We start from the raw sequence: 17,627 nt of genomic DNA, 5'->3' as shown, positions 1-17,627 counted from the left end.
ATCTGAAAACAACACATCAATTTTACTTAACATCAAATCTACAAAAAAATATGCAAAATACCACTACTTGCGTGTACAGGTAGTCTGATTTATCATAAAATAACATTAGATGCTACTACCGAGACTCTAAGACTGTGACTTGATGCCGTTCATCATCTCCTCCTTGGTGATCAGATGACCAATGGACTCCACATGGTCCAGCAGAGTGCCAATGTTGGCAGACCATGTGTTGAGAATATCGTTGGTGTCCTGGGGCTTGGCAAAGGTGACCACTCGCTCGGGTCGGTTGATTCGAGCGTAGATGGTTCCCTGGGTCACCAGTGACGAAATGAACTCCTCGGTCTCCTTCTCGGTGAGATCCAACAGCTGGGTCAGTCGAGCGGTTCGGATTCGAGTGTAGTATTTGGACACTACTCGGATGTTGTGTTCAATGACCCGCTTTCGCAGATCATCCCACCGTCGGTCGCCGTCGTCCTCCTTGGGCGAGAAGACGTCGCTCTGTCGCAGCTCCTTGCCATACACCTCTTCCACCTTCGGCCATCGCATCAGCTCGTTGGCAATGAAGTTCTTGACCAGCTCGGCCTGTAGTGGCAGCGTTTGCAGCTTGTGGTCGAGGTTGATCTTGTGCAGGAGATCGGACTCCAGATTGTCAAAGGGCGCCAGCACAAGGTAATAGACAATGTGAGTGAGCACGGGCTTCCACTGGGCAGGGTCAGCCACCACGCTGGGAGTGTCGTAGACGTGCAGGTAATGCTGGGCAACGTCCAGGTACTTGTGATCGTGCAGAGAGATCTTGATCATGTAGTCGTAGTAGATGAGCTTGAGATCGTGGACATCAGGGTTCTCAAAGTAGCGCACCAGGATCTTTCGCGACAAAATGAGAGCCTGGGTGAAGTCGCCCTTGAGAATACATAGCTCCACCTGCTTGAGAATGAACTCTGTCTTCTCTCGCTGGTCCATAGAGCCGTAGGTCTCGACCTGCAGCTCACACAGAATGTCGCAAGCAGTGGCGATATCACCTTCAGCCTCTCGAATCTTAGCCAGAGTCAGAGTCACTCGTGCTCGCTCAACCTCCACAAAAATCTTGCCCTCAGTGACAGTTCGGATGTTCTCGATGGTGGCGATCTTGGTGGCCTCAGACGGGGCCTTGTCCAGCAGGTCGATGACACTCTGGATCATGTAGCCAATTGCCGTCTTGAGCTGGCCATGCTTCTTGGACAGCAGCTGAACCTGCTCATTGAGCAGCGACCAGTCCTTATCCGCATCCTTGGTCGTCTCCACAATCTCCTTGAGCACCCGCTTGGAAGAGGCCAGGTCAGAAGCCTGTCGGGTCTGCTTCTCCAGCACCAGCAGCTTTTCGAGCGCAGCAGCAATGTTGGATTTGGCGAGAGTGCGGATCTCGGGCAGCTGGGCGTCCAGCTCCTCGGTGTAGTCCTTTTCCGCTTTGATCAGTGATTCGTCGGTCGACATTGTGGTTGTGGTGGCGTTAAGACGATGGTGATGGTGTGTGCACATGGTTAGTGGGAGAGTCGGTGCCACACATTAGAGTTCTGCTGACTAAGCGAAAAGAAATGTGTGGAGAAGGGTAGATGTGACTGAGAGAACAGACAGAACCAGGGGAATTATTTATTATATACATTTTTCAAGAACCAATACTCAATTAAATTAGTTTGTGGGGTTAATTTAGCGTAAATGTGTGTTTGAAGGACACTGTCGATGCTGTCTATGGACTTATCACCGTATGTGACACAAACAGATAATGTGTATATATAAGGGGATGATCTCTCCTGCAACTTTCTACTTCTTCCTTCAAGTTTCCAAGGCTTTTGTAGTGGTAACACCCCTACGCCTACCACACACTCACTACAGTACATACAGCTATAAGTAGAGACCGTCTCTCTATTTAGCATGACATGCACGATATGGGAGCTTATTTATATATTTTGGTTGAAATTTTGAAACAATCATACCAAACACCACTACCCACCAACACCATGTCATGGATCTCGGACAAGCTGATAGAGATCACGGGCGCATCGGACGACATGTTGGTGGACTTCTGCCAGGCGCAGGCCAAGGAGGCAGCCTCAGCTAAGGATCTACTGACCCAGTTGACTGATATGGGTCTAGAGGGGAACGGGATCAAGTCTTTTGCCTCCGAGTTGTGGGGCAAATACCATGTTTCAAAGCCCAAGCCAAATGTCCCCGTGGCTTCTGCATCCACCAAGTACGATCTTCTGCTTGATCCCGTGGAAAAGAAGCCGTCTCGGCCTCCGAAAAGGGTCTCTGAGGAGTCCAAGAGCACCAAGCGGAGAAGGAGGTACTCTTACAGCGACAGCGAGAGCGAGGATGACCGCCGAGAGCCCCGAGGAGAGCGACGCGATGACAGCGACAAACCTGAAGTGAAACAGCAAGCATATACCGTGGATGATATCCATTCCGACTACGACAGTGAGAAAGATGCACGCGAGCGAGACGAGTTTGCCCAACGGCTGGCAGAACGAGACTCGAAAAAGGGAGGAAAGAAGGACGACGACCGGGCTGCACGCAACAAGGAGCGTGAGCGAATGGCCGATGATCTGGAGAAGCACAGGGAGGAACTGGATCAGATGCGATCCATAGCTCGAAAGGAGTACCTGTCGAAGAGAGAGCAGCAGCAGCTGTATCTGCTGGAGCGAGAAGTGGAGGACTTTGAAGACGATGTGCGCAAGTATGGTTGGGAAAATCTCACCAAGGAGGAGCAGCGGGAGATTGAGTACAAACGTCAGGTTCTCAAGATTGCCCAGGAAAGAAAAGAGATTGATAGAGGTGTCGATGGATACAGTATTCCGGATGCATACATTACTGAAGGAAAACGGAGCTCTGATAAGGACAAGGACTCACTTATGAAACGGTATGAGCGGAAACCCGAACGAGAAATGGAGGATGGAGAATTGTGGGAGCAGAGCAAACGAGGTGACGCTGGTATTCGAGAAAAGACTCATGAGAAAGATAAGGAGGAGGACAAGTACGAGTTTGTTTTTGATCCCCGTCAGGCTATCAAGTTCACTGCTGATACTGACGAGGACAAGGGAAGCAAATCAAAGAGCGAGGCTGAAAAGGCCATGCTGAAACAGATTGAGGACGCAAAAAAGCATGCCAAGTCGATTGACGAGGTTCGAAAGTCGCTACCTGTGTACAAGTACCGAGACGAGATTCTGGGAGCTATCAAGGATCACCAGGTTCTTGTTATTGTTGGAGAAACAGGTTCCGGTAAGACCACCCAGCTTCCTCAGTACCTGCATGAGGCAGGGTATACGCAGCGGGGTATGGTTGGTTGCACTCAGCCTCGACGAGTTGCTGCCATGGCCGTTGCTACACGAGTTGCTGAGGAGGTGGGATGTCGAATCGGCCAGCAAGTTGGGTACAACATTCGATTCGAGGACAAGACATCTGAGAAGACCGTAATCAAGTACATGACCGATGGTATGCTTCTTAGAGAGTTTTTGACGGACCCTGAACTGTCCGGATACTCTGCCCTGATGATCGACGAGGCCCACGAACGTACTTTGCATACTGATGTTGTTCTAGGTCTTCTAAAAGACATTGCGCGTGCTCGACCGGAACTCAAACTAATCATTTCTTCCGCTACCATGAACGCCAAGAAATTCTCTGCCTACTTCAACGACTGCCCCATCTTCCAGGTACCCGGTAGACGGTTCCCTGTTGCAGTTCATCATACAGAGAAGCCCGAGGCCAACTATCTGCACGCCGCCATCACCACCGTCATGCAGATTCATGCTACCCAGGGCAAAGGTGATATTCTTGTCTTTCTTACAGGTCAGGATGAAATTGAAAACATGGCTGAGAACCTGCAAGAGACAATCAGGAAATTGGGCTCGAAATGTCCGCCTATGATTGTGTGTCCCATCTATGCTAACCTTCCTGCAGAACTACAGGCTCGAATCTTTGACCCTACGCCTGAGGGATCCAGAAAGGTGGTTCTTGCTACTAATATCGCGGAAACGTCTATTACCATTGATGGAATTGTCTACGTAATTGACCCCGGCTTTGTCAAGGAGAATGTTTTCAACCCAAAGACAGGAATGGAATCGCTCATAGTCACGCCATGTTCTCAGGCCTCCTCCGAACAGAGACGCGGACGAGCTGGTCGTGTGGGTCCAGGCATGTGTTTCAGACTCTATACGAAACGAGCGTTTGAGTCTGAGCTTCCTCCTAACACTACGCCTGAGATTCTGCGTTCCAATCTCTGTGGCGTGGTACTGATGCTCATGTCTCTGGGTATTGTTAACATCTTGTCCTTTGAGTTCATGGACCCTCCTCCTAAAGATACCTTGATCAAAGCGTTGGAGCTTCTTTATGCTCTGGGAGCCATCAACGACAAGGGCCAGCCTACAAAGATTGGACGTCAAATGGCCGAATTCCCCACTGATCCCATGCTGGCTCGTGCTATTTTGGCGTCTGAAAAGTATCAGTGCACATCTGAAGTGCTTTCGATTGTGTCTATGCTTGGTGAGGCGGCCTCTCTGTTTTTCAGACCCAAGGATAAGAAAATGGCTGCCGACAGAGCACGAGAGATGTTCACCAAGCCCGGTGGAGATCATCTAACTCTTCTAGAGGTGTTTCGACAATGGTCGCTGGCCGACTACTCTCAGCAGTGGGCCAAGGACAACTTTATGCAGTACAAGTCTCTGACTCGTGCTCGAGATGTGCGAGACCAGCTCTACAACCTCTGCGACCGAGTTGAGATTGATCCCGAAGTGTCTGCTGCTGAGCTGGAAGACCCGCAAACGGCGATTCAGAAGGCTCTCACAGCAGGTTTCTTCCCCAATGCTGCTCGTCTGAACAGGGGAGGCGACTCGTACAAGACCGTCAAGTCAAACCAGACGGTGTATATCCACCCTTCCAGTGTGTTACATCTGCAGCGGCCCAAGTGGCTGTTGTACCACGAGCTGGTTCTCACGAGCAAGGAGTACATGCGTAACTGCATGCCTCTGGAGCCGCAGTGGTTGACGGAAGTGGCTCCGCACTTTTACAAAGAGGCGGACATTGAGCGGATGATCAAGGCGCCTGCCCGAGTCGAGGAGAAGCTGCTTGAGTAGTGCAGTGGATGTATTTAATGTATTTTTAGCATATTCAGTGACAGAGAGAACTGCCAGACTATTGGGAGATCGGACAAGTCACTGAACTTGAACTGGAGGCAGCTACACGATTGGTACCGATAGAACTCTTGGAGGGGAGCAGCTCTTTAATGACCAGCTTTATAGACATTCGTTGATACTATCACCAACAGCTATATAGCTCATTCATGCACATGCGCCTGTCACACACGTTTACGCGCTCTAACCTGGAGAAGCTTCCGAGTGGATCTTCCTTGGATAAGGCGGCAAGTGAGCGGGAAACGCAAATGAGTGTCTCTGCGGCGAGTCTGCGGGCAGCCTGGAGAGCGTTGGCGCGGTATAGAATGTTTGCGGCGGTATATAGAGCGGTTGCGGCTCGCAATTCTTCCAGGCTGCGATGACAAGAGTTGCGAGTCCAGCAAGTCTGCGAAAGTTTTACCTCGCAAAAGTTGATGGGCAGGGTTGCGGGAGTGCCTTGAAGTCTTACTACTTCAAGGCGACTAAATGGCGAGAACAGGGGGGGGTCTTGGTAACCGGGACTGCTTCAGATTGATAACGTTGCCTCCACCTTTTGTTTTTATTAGTTTCACCTCTGTCTGCAGTTAGCGCAGAGTGCCGCCTGAAAGACGAGAGTGTAGGTTCGTAGCAAGCAACACATGTGTATATTATGTACCAAAATGTAACATGTAGAGGTCGTAAAAAGGGTACCTGTAGAGCAGAGTGGTCCAATTGGCCAGGAAATCAGTCCAGTGGACTTTTAATTGAGACATCTGCAGTCATACATCAATTGTGAGGACGGAGGAAGTCGTAATGTATTTTGGTCCGGTGTGCGGCTTGATCTCCAAACTATGTACATCACATTGGAGGCTGTGAAAGAATTAAAGAATGGGGAGAAGCTCATTGGCCTGACGGGAAGGGAGATCAAACGCTACATCTGCGAATGCACCTCCTCAAGGTGGCTGACTCCACAGTACATACTTGCACTTGTACACTATGCTAGAATCTTCTCCACATGTGGCTGGTGTAGAGGGTATGTACAAGTAACTAACACTTGAACACAAGTGGACAGGTTTGGCAAGTTCAAATGGGTGAAACCGACTGTGTGCAATTGCAACCAAACAAAATGCTCAAAGTGCTCGTTTCCTGCTCTTGTTTAGGTGTGGCTGCCATGTAAACAGCTCTCATAATAGCTCTCGCAACTATAGGCTAGTGTATGCACGGTGAGCTGCCACTCCCAATGACTCTACAGCTTGAATATCACCGGTAAGCGGAGTCCAAAATATATTTTGATGGATTTCAATTTAAAGAGCGGGGCGAGAAGAAATCAAAGGGAGAAACTCCCGTTAGAAACCGCCTCTGTAGCGTCGTTGAGAAGTGCCCAAACATCCGGGGTGGCCCAAAGAGTCATTGACGGGATGCACCGGAAGGTCACGTTTTCAGGTGTAGCAGGGTAGCAGCACCCCCTGACTATCCTTCTCACCAAAGCCGTCTAAGCCGTTTATACGACAAGACAGAGTGCGTCTTTGTTGTCTTCCAGATGGTAATGCCACCAGCGTCACTGACCCAGTTCAACCACAATCAGGCTACTTCGCCACAGATTTCATTTCCACCAGCTTGCATACATTTTGAACATCCACTAGCCACAATTCAGGACATGTAAGACGCATATTTGTGGCGCCACGCCCCCCGACGGGCGTATCTGGCAACGTGCTCGCTCTCTGGACTCTGTCCGGATACGTCTCTCGCATCGCCGTGCAGCACGAGCCGAGGGTCATGGGACCTGGCGGCGATAATGTTTGGAATGGCAAAAAAATGCATGGTGTGAAATAAAATTCTGAGCCGCTTGGCGGGCAAAGGGGCCGTTTAGCCGTACACCAAAAAAGCACCGTGACTAGCGCTGACCGGGGGAAGCCGGAATGGCTTGAAAGCGGAGCCGACGGTGGTGGCGGTGGATGCGAAAATGGGCGTTATTACGGTGGCTAGATTGCTCTCAAAGACGTCTTTCTCTTGCGGCGAGCAATTAACCACTGGCCCTTTTCAGTCAGCAAAACCCTAAAACGCCACCGGAAGTCCCGGAACAACATGTGCATAACCAGTGGCTAGTGGTTAGTATATTGTGGCGAGTGCGGACCGTTTTAATGCAGGCAATCCCAATTACACCGCAAAAGCCAGAGATTGTGCATGAAAGACGCAGTTGAACTAATAGAGTTGGGGCTGACGCCACAATTCTAGACCCAATCGGGCATGTCTAGGTTTTGAATAGGCGTTTTTTACATTACTGGTGTGGCTCCGATCGCATCTGGCGAGTTTTGCTGGTTGTAGCGGCAGGTCCCTGGACGTATTTGTGACGATATCTGACAGGCCCAGCCCACTCTACCCGTCAGCCCGAGTAGATTGACACTAAATAAGCCGCACGTGTCATGGCCCTGTCGGAAGGAAACGGTGCCTCACAGGGTACCCAATGAGAAAAGCAGTTAGTCATAAACATTTAAGCTCTAGAGATGGACAAAGAGGTCTGCAAACGGGCTACATGTAGTTTAATTTGGCTTTGCGGCTACAATGTATGAGCAAAGTCATCGGAGTAGTGAAACAGAGAGAGGGTGTTAGGGCACCTTGATAAGATATAAAAGGTGGACAAGTCCCCCTCCGTCCTAATGGATCTCCACCAACTCACAACACCAGTTTGACAACAATGACTTTACTGACTACAACTTCCCTTTTGCGAACCTCGCGGGCTCTCGCCAAGGTGTCCGTGTCCGTGTCTCGACCTACTCAGTTTCAGCACCGGTTCATGGCCACCGCCACCTCCAAGGAGGACTACGTCAAGGATCCCGGAGACACCAAGACTCTGGCCAACACCAAGATGAACGACTCCTCCATCTACGGAGCCGACGACTCCCAGAAATATGAGACCACCCCCATGTGGGTCCATCCCATCTACACCAAGGAGCAGATGGAGAACCTTGTGGTCCGACACCGAGAGGCCAAGACCTTCTCCGACAAGTGTGCCCTGGCCGCCATTCGAACCATGCGATGGAGTTTCGATCTGTTCACCGGCTACAGACACCCCAAGCCCGGCCAGGAGAATCTCAAGCGATTCGAGATGACACCCGACAAGTGGTACCAGCGATTCCTTTTCTTGGAGTCCATTGCCGGTGTCCCCGGAATGGTTGGCGGTATGTGCCGACATCTGCAGTCTCTGCGAGCTCTCAAGCGAGACCGAGCCTGGATCGAGACTCTTCTCGAGGAGGCCTACAACGAGCGAATGCATCTGCTCACCTTCCTGAAGATGCACAAGCCCGGCTACTTTATGCGAACTATGATCCTGCTCGGCCAGGGTGTCTTCTTCAACCTCTTCTTCATGGCCTATCTCATGTCCCCTCGAATCTGCCATCGATTTGTCGGCTACCTCGAGGAGGAGGCCGTCATCACCTACACCCGTTGCATTACCGATATTGACGCTGGCCGACTCCCCGAGTGGGAGGGCCACAAGGTCAAGATCCCCGAGATTGCCATCGACTACTGGCACATGGGCCCCAACCCTACCATGCGAGATCTGATTGAGTACATCCGAGCTGACGAGGCCAAGCACTGTGAGGTCAACCACACTCTTGGTAACCTTGACCAGGATCACGACCGAAACCCCTTCGCTCTGAAGATCGATAATGGCCATCCCCAGCCTTCCAAGGACCTGAGCACCTACAAGGGCCAGGGCTGGTCTCGAGACGAGATTGCCAACTAAGGCACCCCCACCTTTTGAAACCTAGATATTTATATTGTAAATACCAACGCATAGCATGAAATGAATGAAATTTAGAAGTTACTGTCATAGTTGTATGAGTACTACATACTGTACTGTGCTTGTAGTTTTTTAATACGGTCTGAGCTGAGCTTTTCACAAAAAACAAAAAACAAAAAACAAACAACCCGTAAAAGCGCTCGCAACAATGCCGATGCTATTAGTCACCCAATAAAACCAAATATTACTCGCTCTCTCACTACAGCATGCAAGATTGACGTCAGACATGCAAGATCTGGATAAGCGGATAAGCGGATAAGCGGACGCCTAGTTGTGGTGCTTGTGGTGCCATATCGCTAGCTACCCGAGAGGTGACCAAGATCATGATCCATTGTGGTCACAGATACAATCCGTCGGCTCATTTTATCCGTGGAATTACAGCAGCGCCTTTCCTGAGCCGCCTCGCTCTGCAACTTTCTCGCAACCCCGCCCTGAGTTAAATGTTCCCACGTCCAGACGAAGGCAGCGTATCCTGTAACAAGAGAAAGAGGGGTGCGATTGGGGAGTTCGAGGATTGAAAGATTTCAGGCAAATGATCCGATTTCCTAGATATCTCGTTTTTGCCACCGTTCAGACGTCTCGTGCTACTGTCTCCAAAATGTATCCGCCAACCCGTGATGTTAGTATTCGAATCAACCAAACCAAGGTCTACCAAACCTACATCCCCGTGTGTCTCTACAAGGTAGCTCCAGTACACACCCGGTCTGCCGGAAATCCAAAAGAGGATAAGAAAACAACGAAAAAGTCAAGTGGTACTCGAGTTTGACGTCGCCCTAATGTCCCTTGCTCTGCTCTTAAGCTCATTGCTGTGGCTGGTGGGTGTCTTAGATTGAACATAGGCCCGGATCCCAACCTGTGGCGGTGCAGATAGTAGTTGGGCAGAGGCGGTACTTGTAGTTCTTCATATCACCTACAGTACATTCGATCAAACAACTACAAACACCTAAACGTTCGCTACTATACTTTGTAGTATAACACCTTCTATGGCTTCATCGCTCTTAGTAATGTTTTCATACGAGTACCTTCGATAGGCGTCACGTGACTGCTTTCCCCTCCAAAAAACAACAACCAGACGACAAACACATATTCAACATGACGGAAACCGTGCTGCTTCTGTATATAAATACCTACGTTGCTAGTTTTCTCTACCATGGTCATTCCACCTACTATCTACAACAAAGTTCGCGCACGTGATCCCAAATTCTCACCATGCATGGCCAAACAACCTCCACCACTGCGCGAAAACATCTTCATCAACAGCGCTAATCACGACACAATATGGCGTCTTCTTCCGATGTTAGAGACGTGCTGGACCTGCCGGACCTGGAGCCCAACGACAAGCTGACTCAGCAGCCCAAGCGACAGAAGCTGGCGGCTCCCGTAGGCGGCAAGAGGATGGACGGAATGCAGCGAGAGCTGTTCGCGCTCATGGGTGAAAACACGCCGTCTGTGTCCGTGACCAAGGATTCGCACACGTCGCTTTTCAAGGACAAGCCCCAGTGGCAGGCCAAGTTGACCCCGTGGATGTGGACTCCCTTCCAGAACCAGGCACGAGAAGATGGACTCATTTTGAGCCACTGGGTTCGAGGAGGCGAGCTCACTCAGGGCGACCAGTATCCGTTTGCGGCTCTCAACACGCAGATTTCTTTCCCCGAGCTGACGCAGGAGGACTACGATGGTCTCAAGCTGGCTACTCCAGGCTGGACTCTGGAAGAAACCAGGTATCTGATGCATCTGTGTTCGGAATTTGATTTGAGATGGCCCGTTATCCACGACCGGTGGGAGTGGCAAACTGACCAAGATGTGACTATGGCAACCGGAGAGACCAAGGGTGCTGAAGGAACAGAGTCCAAGGTCAAGGAGGAGGATAAGGATGTGGAGATGGCAGATGTGAAAGAAGAGAAGGAGAATAAAGATGAAAGCAACAAGGAGAAATCGGAAAAGAAGGAATCGGCGCCCCCAGACGGAACCGCAAGAACGGTCGAGGATCTTAAAGAACGGTTCTACAATGTTGTTTCGGCCATGTCCAAGCATCCCGAAAAGTACACTGCTGAAGGATACAATATGACCACCGTCAAGTTCCCCCGGGACATGGAAATCAAGAGAAAGCAATACCTGGAGCGTTTGCTGGCGCGGTCTCCTGCTGAAATTGCTGAGGAGGAGGCTCTGATTCTCAAGTCGAGGAAACTGGAACTCAGTGCTACCAAAATGCTTCAAGAACGACAAGAGCTGCTCAAGCTGCTGGATGCTCCTCAGCCCACATCTAGTGTCGCGCAGTTCCAGACGTCCCAGGGTCTGGCCCATCTCACATCTACGCTCAACGACAAATCCAAAAAGGGTGGGAAGCCTACCAAGGAGGGATCTGTGGGTCCTCAGGCACCGGATCGAGGAGGCTCCGTGGAGAAGACCACCAAGAAGGAGGACACCAAGGAGGCAAAGAAGGCCACTAAGGAGGACAAGAAGGCCGCCACCACAATCGCCGCTGCCATTTCCAAGAAGCTGACTACCAAGGAGGAGGCTGCATACGGCATCTCTTACCACGACAAGCTGACGCCGGGCGTCTACCTGCGGTCTTCAAAGGTGACCACGTTCAAGCCCACCATCCAGACGAAAATTGTCGCAGCTCTGCAGGACATTGGTATTCCTCCAAAGCCAGTCATGCCTACGGCCAAGGTATGTGCCAAGTTTGAAAGTATCCAGCACAGCATGAGCGTGTTGCTGGAGACCAAGCGGGCCGCCGATAAGCTGGAAACCGAGATCCGGCTTCTTCGCGGTCAGAAGGGGCAGCTCTAAACGAAGAACTGCGGTCAGGTGACACAACTTTTTCCATCTCAGGGTGTGTCGCGTGTGCTTCATCCAAACTTTAGTTGGGGTTCGGGTTCGCGCGAGATGATCACGTGCCCTGATTTGGTGTCGTCCCCCGTCGCGCTGCGCACGTGATTTATTTATTTCCGGTGGCTGCTGTCTACGCGGGGCCTTCTCTGCCCTTCTGTTTCAACCTTCGGGCGGTTCTCGTAACCAGCAGTAGCAATCCATTTCGAAACTCAAAGAGCTAAAAACGTTAAACCTCAGCAGTCGCTCGACGAATGGGCTGCGGTTGGGAAGCCCACGAGGCCTATAGCCAGAGCCTCGAGTTGACAGGAGCCCAGACGCCTTTTCCAACGGCAACTTTTATATAAAATGGCAATGTATTCATGCAATTGCGGCCGTGTCAGGTTGGAGACACTGGACCACACTCTCCATTGCTTCCTGAGGAGATGGATCATTGCTAGTGCATCTACGCGCAGCAATCCCGCAAGCTCGACAACCGTAGATGGGCTTTGGTGGGCCAATCAATTACGCAACCCGCACGTTAAATTGTATGAGGAAGGAAGGCCACGGTACAAAGTGGGTGGTCTTCACCCAGTGGTTGTTGGTGGCGTCATGCAGACCATGCATTGGGGATAGCACAGGGTTGGGGTGTCTTGTGGACTCAATGGGTGAAAGGAGATGGAAAAGGGCGGTGAAAAGTGGTAGAATCGAAATCCCTGACGTCAATTTATAAAGTAAAATGCGTTTCTGCCATTTTGCTCCCCTCCTTCTTTCGCAATCGCCTCCCCAAAAGTTGTCGTGGCAGTACACATGCTTGCATACAATGAAGCTAATCCGGCTTGCTCAGTAGTTGCTATATCCAGGCATGGTGTGAAACCCCTCAAAGTATATATAGGAGCGGTGAGCCCCAGTCTGGGGTCTTTTCTCTCCATCTCAAAACTACTTTCTCACAATGTCTCTCCACTACTTCCCCCCCATCAAGCCCTCCGCCCTTGCCGTCGGCACCATCTTCTCCCACTTCTCCTCTTTGATTGGTTTCGCCCCCGTCATTGGCGACACCATCAAGCGAGCCAAGGCCGCTGACACCCCCGAGGAGTTTGCCCGACAGAAGGAGAACAACGGCGTCCTCGCCCTCTACGGATCTTCTCTGCTCGGCTCCGGTCTGCAGTCTTACGCCGTGTCGGCCCTGATTGTCCTCACCGGCACCACCACCACTAAGGGTGCTGCCTACCTCGGAGGTCTCATCTTCGCCGTCAACTCCATCCCCACCCTCGTCACCGGAATCTTCCAGGAGAACCGACCCGTCGAGTACCTCGTTGGCAAGACCCTCTCTGCTCTGCTGGAGACCGTTGGTCTTACTCTCACTCTGAACTGGTGGGGAACCCGAAACGAGACTCTTTCTCTCGCCAAGTAAGCTGTATATTAATGCATTATGATGATTCAAGGCCGTGTAACAGAAACAGCAGTAGCCGAACTTCATTGTCGCACTTTATAGTACAAGTAGCACTGTATTCCCTGTGTTTCCCGTAAGAACGCCTCGCCACCAAGGTTTGGAAAGGTCGGGGCAGGCTGCATATGACGCCATGCATACTGCAGTTGAACTCAACAGGCGAGGAGACCTGTCAAAACTCATCACAACAACACGAGTACGAGTAGCGTAAGCAGTCATGGCGGATCATTAAGAACCACAGTCACGTGTCATTGAACCACAGAAGCCCGCCCTTTCTGGTTTGAGACTGAGTTGCTCTTCATCAGAGTTGTTGAGTTGTTGTTCATTTAGCTCTTTTACACTCTACGATCACACTTTATACTGTCTTAACGAGTCACTATTAGTACCCAGTAGTTACCATAGGCACATGTCAGGTGATACCAACTGTCTCACAGGCCCCAAGTTAGTAGTTGCGAGATTTATTATATGGGAATAGTGCTTGTACTGTTGTTGTATTGTACTCGTTCGATGCTGTATCTTGGACTGCTATATCAGGATGCATTATCATATGTATGTATGTATGTACACTGTACACTTGTATGTGCTATTTAGCTAATATTTACGTAATAGCCAGTTGAGAAGGGCTCAAACTAGTTACTCGAAGAGACGGCCAAAAAGGTGACGACCCTTGTAGTAGAACAAGGCGCCCATTCCAACCAGACCCGCAAACGAGGTCCAATTGACAATGTTACCAATGATTCGGTCTTGTCGAGCGCTTCGACTCAGAGCCTTGGAGTAAGGAATGTCGGCTCGGAACGACACCATGGAGTAAAGAGGGACCCAAGCGGACGAAAAGACACGTCCAAGAACTCCGTCCACCTTCTTTCGAATCAGGTAGGGCAGACTGACCACTGAGTGGCTCATTTCCACATAATTTCGCATGGCGAGATCGACAATAGCAACAAGATCCTTGTGTCGTCGCTCGGTGTAGGTGTTAAAGGCCTCCTCGACGTTCCATTTCTTTTCATCCAAAATCTCCATGAGCACCCGGATGTCTTCAAATCCGGCGTTCATTCCCTGGCCGTAGAACGGAACCATGCAGTGGGCTGCGTCGCCTACGAGCAGACACTCGCCCTTGTGATTATAAGGAGAGCACTTAAGGGACACCAGGGGGGACCGGGGGTTGTTTTCGTACGACTCCAGAATCTGAGACTCGCCCATCAGCTCGTATGCGTCTGGGAACTGCTCCTTGAAGAAGGAAATGAAGGTGTTTTGGGATTCACACACCTGTTCCATGAGCGCCGGGGGAGCAAACAGCGTAGATGTGAACGAGCCATCACCGTTGGCCAGTGCAATGAGCATGTATTTGTGTCGGGGCCAAATGTGCAGGTGGTTGGGCGAGATGGAAAACGGATCGGGTCCGTCGGCCTTGGGGATCTTGAGTTCCAGGTAGACACAGTCAATGTACTGCTGGGCGTAGTTCATTCGGACGTATCGCTGGAGTCGATCTCTGGTCTTGCTGAAGGCTCCATCTGCTCCAATAATGTAGTCACTTTCCACGACCCTCTCTTCGCCCTCCTTGGTCTCAAAAGTCGATGTCGGTCGCTGGTACTTTTTGTCCTTTCGGCTGAGCGAAATGTTGGTTAGTTTGTGCTCGGGGAAGAAGGTGATGTTGGCGTTATCTTCAATCACGTCCAGCATGGTTCGGTTGAGCTGGGCTCGGTCAATCGAGTTGATACACTCGCCCCATAGGCCGTAAGCCTGAGCATGTTGTCCTCCCTGGAGATCGTGGATCATACGACCGTACATGGGGATAATGTCGGCCAGCACTCGCTCGGCCATCTTGGTGTCGACAGATCTGAGTGCCTCGATGCCTCGAGCAGACACAGCCAGGTTAATGGATCGCAACGAGGCGTTTTTGAGCTCCGCCTCGGACCGGAGATCAGGACGAGCATCGTAAAGCGCCACCTTGTGGCCGCGATCTGCGAATGCCAGAGCCGCCAGACAGCCCACAAGACCCGCTCCTACCACTGTGACTTCGTGCATGCTGAAAAAAGATATTTTAGGCGCCTTTTCAGGTTAGATGGTCGGGGTGTATCGCCTTACCAACGGTTGGGAGTACTACTACAGTAACCAAGTGGGGTCATGCGTGCGGCGTAGTCTTTCATATTGGTGGCACGACACTCGTAGTCACGATTGGAAAAAAGTATCGTAGGCGATGGGTGGATTTATATAGTTGCTAATGATGTTAAAAATATGTCTCTATGCAATTGGTCCCTTAAACCCGCCCCGCAAGTTTTCGCTGGTTGTGATGCTCAGTTGACAATCTACCAACCGTCTTTTTTTAGGATTTTTAGAAAAGGTTGTTTTTTACTTGGGATTAGTTGAAGAAAAAAGTCGGCTGGGGGTTCAAATTCGAGGTTCCAGTTATACGAGAGTTACAAGAGTCAAATAAAAACATGTAACCAAAGAGTCTCTTTCAAATGACATAAAAAAAACCTTGTAGCCATATAGAAATATTGCAAGATATCTTGGTTTATGTAAATTATTTAGGTTATCATTTACTTGGGTTTAGTTAAGCGTTTGAATGACTTTTGAGCAGTGTAGGGAACCACTCAGAGCCCTCAAAAAGAGGATAGAAGATCTCAGGGGGCTGTTTAAGCTACTATAACCAGCTCAACCGACAATCTCAATACACAACAAAAGCTCCAGGTAGCCATTGCGCCAATACACAGCAACACAGTAGCGCATGTTTTTCACTCTTCCACAACCCTGACACACAGATTAGGAGTATCGAAACGGCGTATACAAACTAATATTTGCTGAAAACACACTCATCCACCGGGTAAAAAAAACGTTCTCGTTTCTTTTCTCACGCCATACACTCTCAACCTCACCTTCTTCCTCCTCTCGTTGTATTTTTCACGCGTACTTGCGCTACTAACTCGCCAACTCTATATCACCACTTTAGGACGCTCCTCCTACTTCACCACCAACCCACATACACACAATCTCCGCAATCATGGTTCTAGCCACCAATTCGCGGTGCCTGGCGTACCATGGTCCGCTGCTCTACGAAGCAAAGATCCTCATGTCTTACGACCCCTCCAAACGCGGCTCTAAGGCCAAGGTGGAGGACGGGCTTCCGCCCACGGTTGAGATCGGAAACGTGGTCAACACTCACAAGCGCAAGCGGGGTCCTCGCGCCTCTCTTCCTGCTGCGGGCGCAACGCCCGATGGAGACGACTCCAACGACAAAAACCGACACTTTAGTCCAAAGGAAGGGAAACCTGACGTGCCCGCAGATCTGGCCGACGAAAACGAGGACAAAATCTGCTACTACGTGCACTACAAGGGCTGGAAAAACACGTGGGACGAGTGGGTCGGCGAGGAGCGGGTACTGGCTCTCAACGAGGACAACATCAAGCTACAGAAGGAGCTCAAGGCTGCGGCTCTAGCAGCGGCCAAGAAGGGCAAGGATTTTGACGCCCTGGCTCCTCCCGAGGCGCTCAGTGAAACGGCCTCTCCGGCACCAACCACAAAGCGCAAATCCATGGCATCAAAGGACTCTCCTGCTGAGGGACCCCGTCCCGTGAAACGACGAGGGGGACTCGCTGCCCTGGAGGACCTCGAGAAGGAAGACGACTATCTAAAACGCAAGGAAATTGCGCTTGTTGTGCCCGACAAGCTCAAGGCCCAGCTGGTAGACGACTGGGAGTTTGTCACCAAGGACCACCAGCTTGTCGGCTTGCCCCGGAAGGTGACGGTGGTGGACATTCTCAAGGAATTCAAAAAGGAGGCGGAGGCCAAATATAGACCTGGCTCTGCCGACGCCGATATTCTCAACGAGGTGGTGTCGGGAATCAAGCTCTACTTTGATCGCTCGCTGGGCTCAATCTTGCTCTACAGATTCGAGCGAGAGCAGTACCTACAAATCACCCAGAGCCCAGACCACTCCAACAAGACCATGAGCGAAGTCTACGGCGCGGAGCATCTGCTGCGGCTGTTTGTGTCGCTCCCGGGGCTCATTGCTATGACCAACATGGATGCCCAAAGCGTGGCGGTGCTCAAGGAGCACTTGGAGGACTTTGTGCGGTTTCTGTCGACCCACCAGAAAACGTACTTTTTGAAGGAGGCTTACACAAATGCTTCGCCCGCATACGAGGCTCTGTCCAAGGGTCTTTAGGGTTAGAAACGAAGAGCGAGGCAAAGAGTCGCGCAGCGATTCCCTCCGAGCTGGCCTACCGACAACATCATCTGTCATAGGCCGTTGGTCGGTGGTGATTAATCACGTTTGACCATATAGCTAGCTAACTACTCAATACATGTATAACAGTGGGTGTAACGGTGTAAAGTGCTACAATGACACAAGTTTGCGAAAGGAATCGTTTTGTTTATTCAATAAATACAGAAAAGCGCTTAGAAAAAGACTATATATATAAAAAGAGAGGTGCAGGCGTGAATGTCA

General features: G+C 50.7%; 9 protein-coding genes across 9 annotated transcripts; 4 read left to right on the top strand and 5 right to left on the bottom strand.

The window, feature by feature from the left end:
• Nucleotides 1–126: 126 nt before the first annotated feature.
• On the bottom strand, nt 127–1,515 carry YALI1_D12630g (uncharacterized protein; the record flags this gene model as incomplete). Its single annotated transcript, XM_502639.3, has 1 exon — nt 127–1,515. One exon carries the CDS (start codon nt 1,513–1,515, stop codon nt 127–129), a length of 1,389 nt encoding a protein of 462 aa, XP_502639.3.
• A 398-nt stretch (nt 1,516–1,913) lies between these two features.
• On the top strand, nt 1,914–5,102 carry YALI1_D12626g (uncharacterized protein; the record flags this gene model as incomplete). Its single annotated transcript, XM_502638.3, has 1 exon — nt 1,914–5,102. One exon carries the CDS (start codon nt 1,914–1,916, stop codon nt 5,100–5,102), a length of 3,189 nt encoding a protein of 1,062 aa, XP_502638.3.
• Nucleotides 5,103–5,283: 181 nt separating this feature from the next.
• Nucleotides 5,284–5,778, bottom strand: YALI1_D12587g (uncharacterized protein; the record flags this gene model as incomplete). Its single annotated transcript, XM_068282668.1, has 2 exons — nt 5,284–5,662; nt 5,711–5,778. 2 exons carry the CDS (start codon nt 5,776–5,778, stop codon nt 5,284–5,286), a joined length of 447 nt encoding a protein of 148 aa, XP_068138769.1.
• Nucleotides 5,779–7,812: 2,034 nt separating this feature from the next.
• On the top strand, nt 7,813–8,862 carry YALI1_D12567g (uncharacterized protein; the record flags this gene model as incomplete). Its single annotated transcript, XM_502637.3, has 1 exon — nt 7,813–8,862. One exon carries the CDS (start codon nt 7,813–7,815, stop codon nt 8,860–8,862), a length of 1,050 nt encoding a protein of 349 aa, XP_502637.1.
• A 1,335-nt stretch (nt 8,863–10,197) lies between these two features.
• On the top strand, nt 10,198–11,712 carry YALI1_D12543g (uncharacterized protein; the record flags this gene model as incomplete). Its single annotated transcript, XM_502636.3, has 1 exon — nt 10,198–11,712. The coding sequence occupies one exon, from the start codon at nt 10,198–10,200 to the stop codon at nt 11,710–11,712; it is 1,515 nt and encodes a 504-aa protein (XP_502636.3).
• Nucleotides 11,713–11,884: 172 nt separating this feature from the next.
• Nucleotides 11,885–12,185, bottom strand: YALI1_D12523g (uncharacterized protein; the record flags this gene model as incomplete). Its single annotated transcript, XM_068282667.1, has 2 exons — nt 11,885–11,971; nt 12,030–12,185. 2 exons carry the CDS (start codon nt 12,183–12,185, stop codon nt 11,885–11,887), a joined length of 243 nt encoding a protein of 80 aa, XP_068138768.1.
• A 425-nt stretch (nt 12,186–12,610) lies between these two features.
• On the bottom strand, nt 12,611–13,210 carry YALI1_D12513g (uncharacterized protein; the record flags this gene model as incomplete). Its single annotated transcript, XM_068282666.1, has 1 exon — nt 12,611–13,210. The coding sequence occupies one exon, from the start codon at nt 13,208–13,210 to the stop codon at nt 12,611–12,613; it is 600 nt and encodes a 199-aa protein (XP_068138767.1).
• Nucleotides 13,211–13,813: 603 nt separating this feature from the next.
• Nucleotides 13,814–15,205, bottom strand: YALI1_D12493g (uncharacterized protein; the record flags this gene model as incomplete). Its single annotated transcript, XM_502634.1, has 1 exon — nt 13,814–15,205. The coding sequence occupies one exon, from the start codon at nt 15,203–15,205 to the stop codon at nt 13,814–13,816; it is 1,392 nt and encodes a 463-aa protein (XP_502634.1).
• Nucleotides 15,206–16,181: 976 nt separating this feature from the next.
• On the top strand, nt 16,182–17,345 carry YALI1_D12483g (uncharacterized protein; the record flags this gene model as incomplete). The annotated part of the gene is made up of 1 exon (XM_502633.1): nt 16,182–17,345. The coding sequence occupies one exon, from the start codon at nt 16,182–16,184 to the stop codon at nt 17,343–17,345; it is 1,164 nt and encodes a 387-aa protein (XP_502633.1).
• Nucleotides 17,346–17,627: the final 282 nt, after the last annotated feature.

This window comes from Yarrowia lipolytica, chromosome 1D (assembly GCF_001761485.1).
Source record: "Yarrowia lipolytica chromosome 1D, complete sequence".
Classification (NCBI taxonomy): Eukaryota; Fungi; Ascomycota; class Dipodascomycetes; order Dipodascales; genus Yarrowia; species Yarrowia lipolytica.
This window is presented reverse-complemented; position numbering and strand designations above follow the sequence as displayed.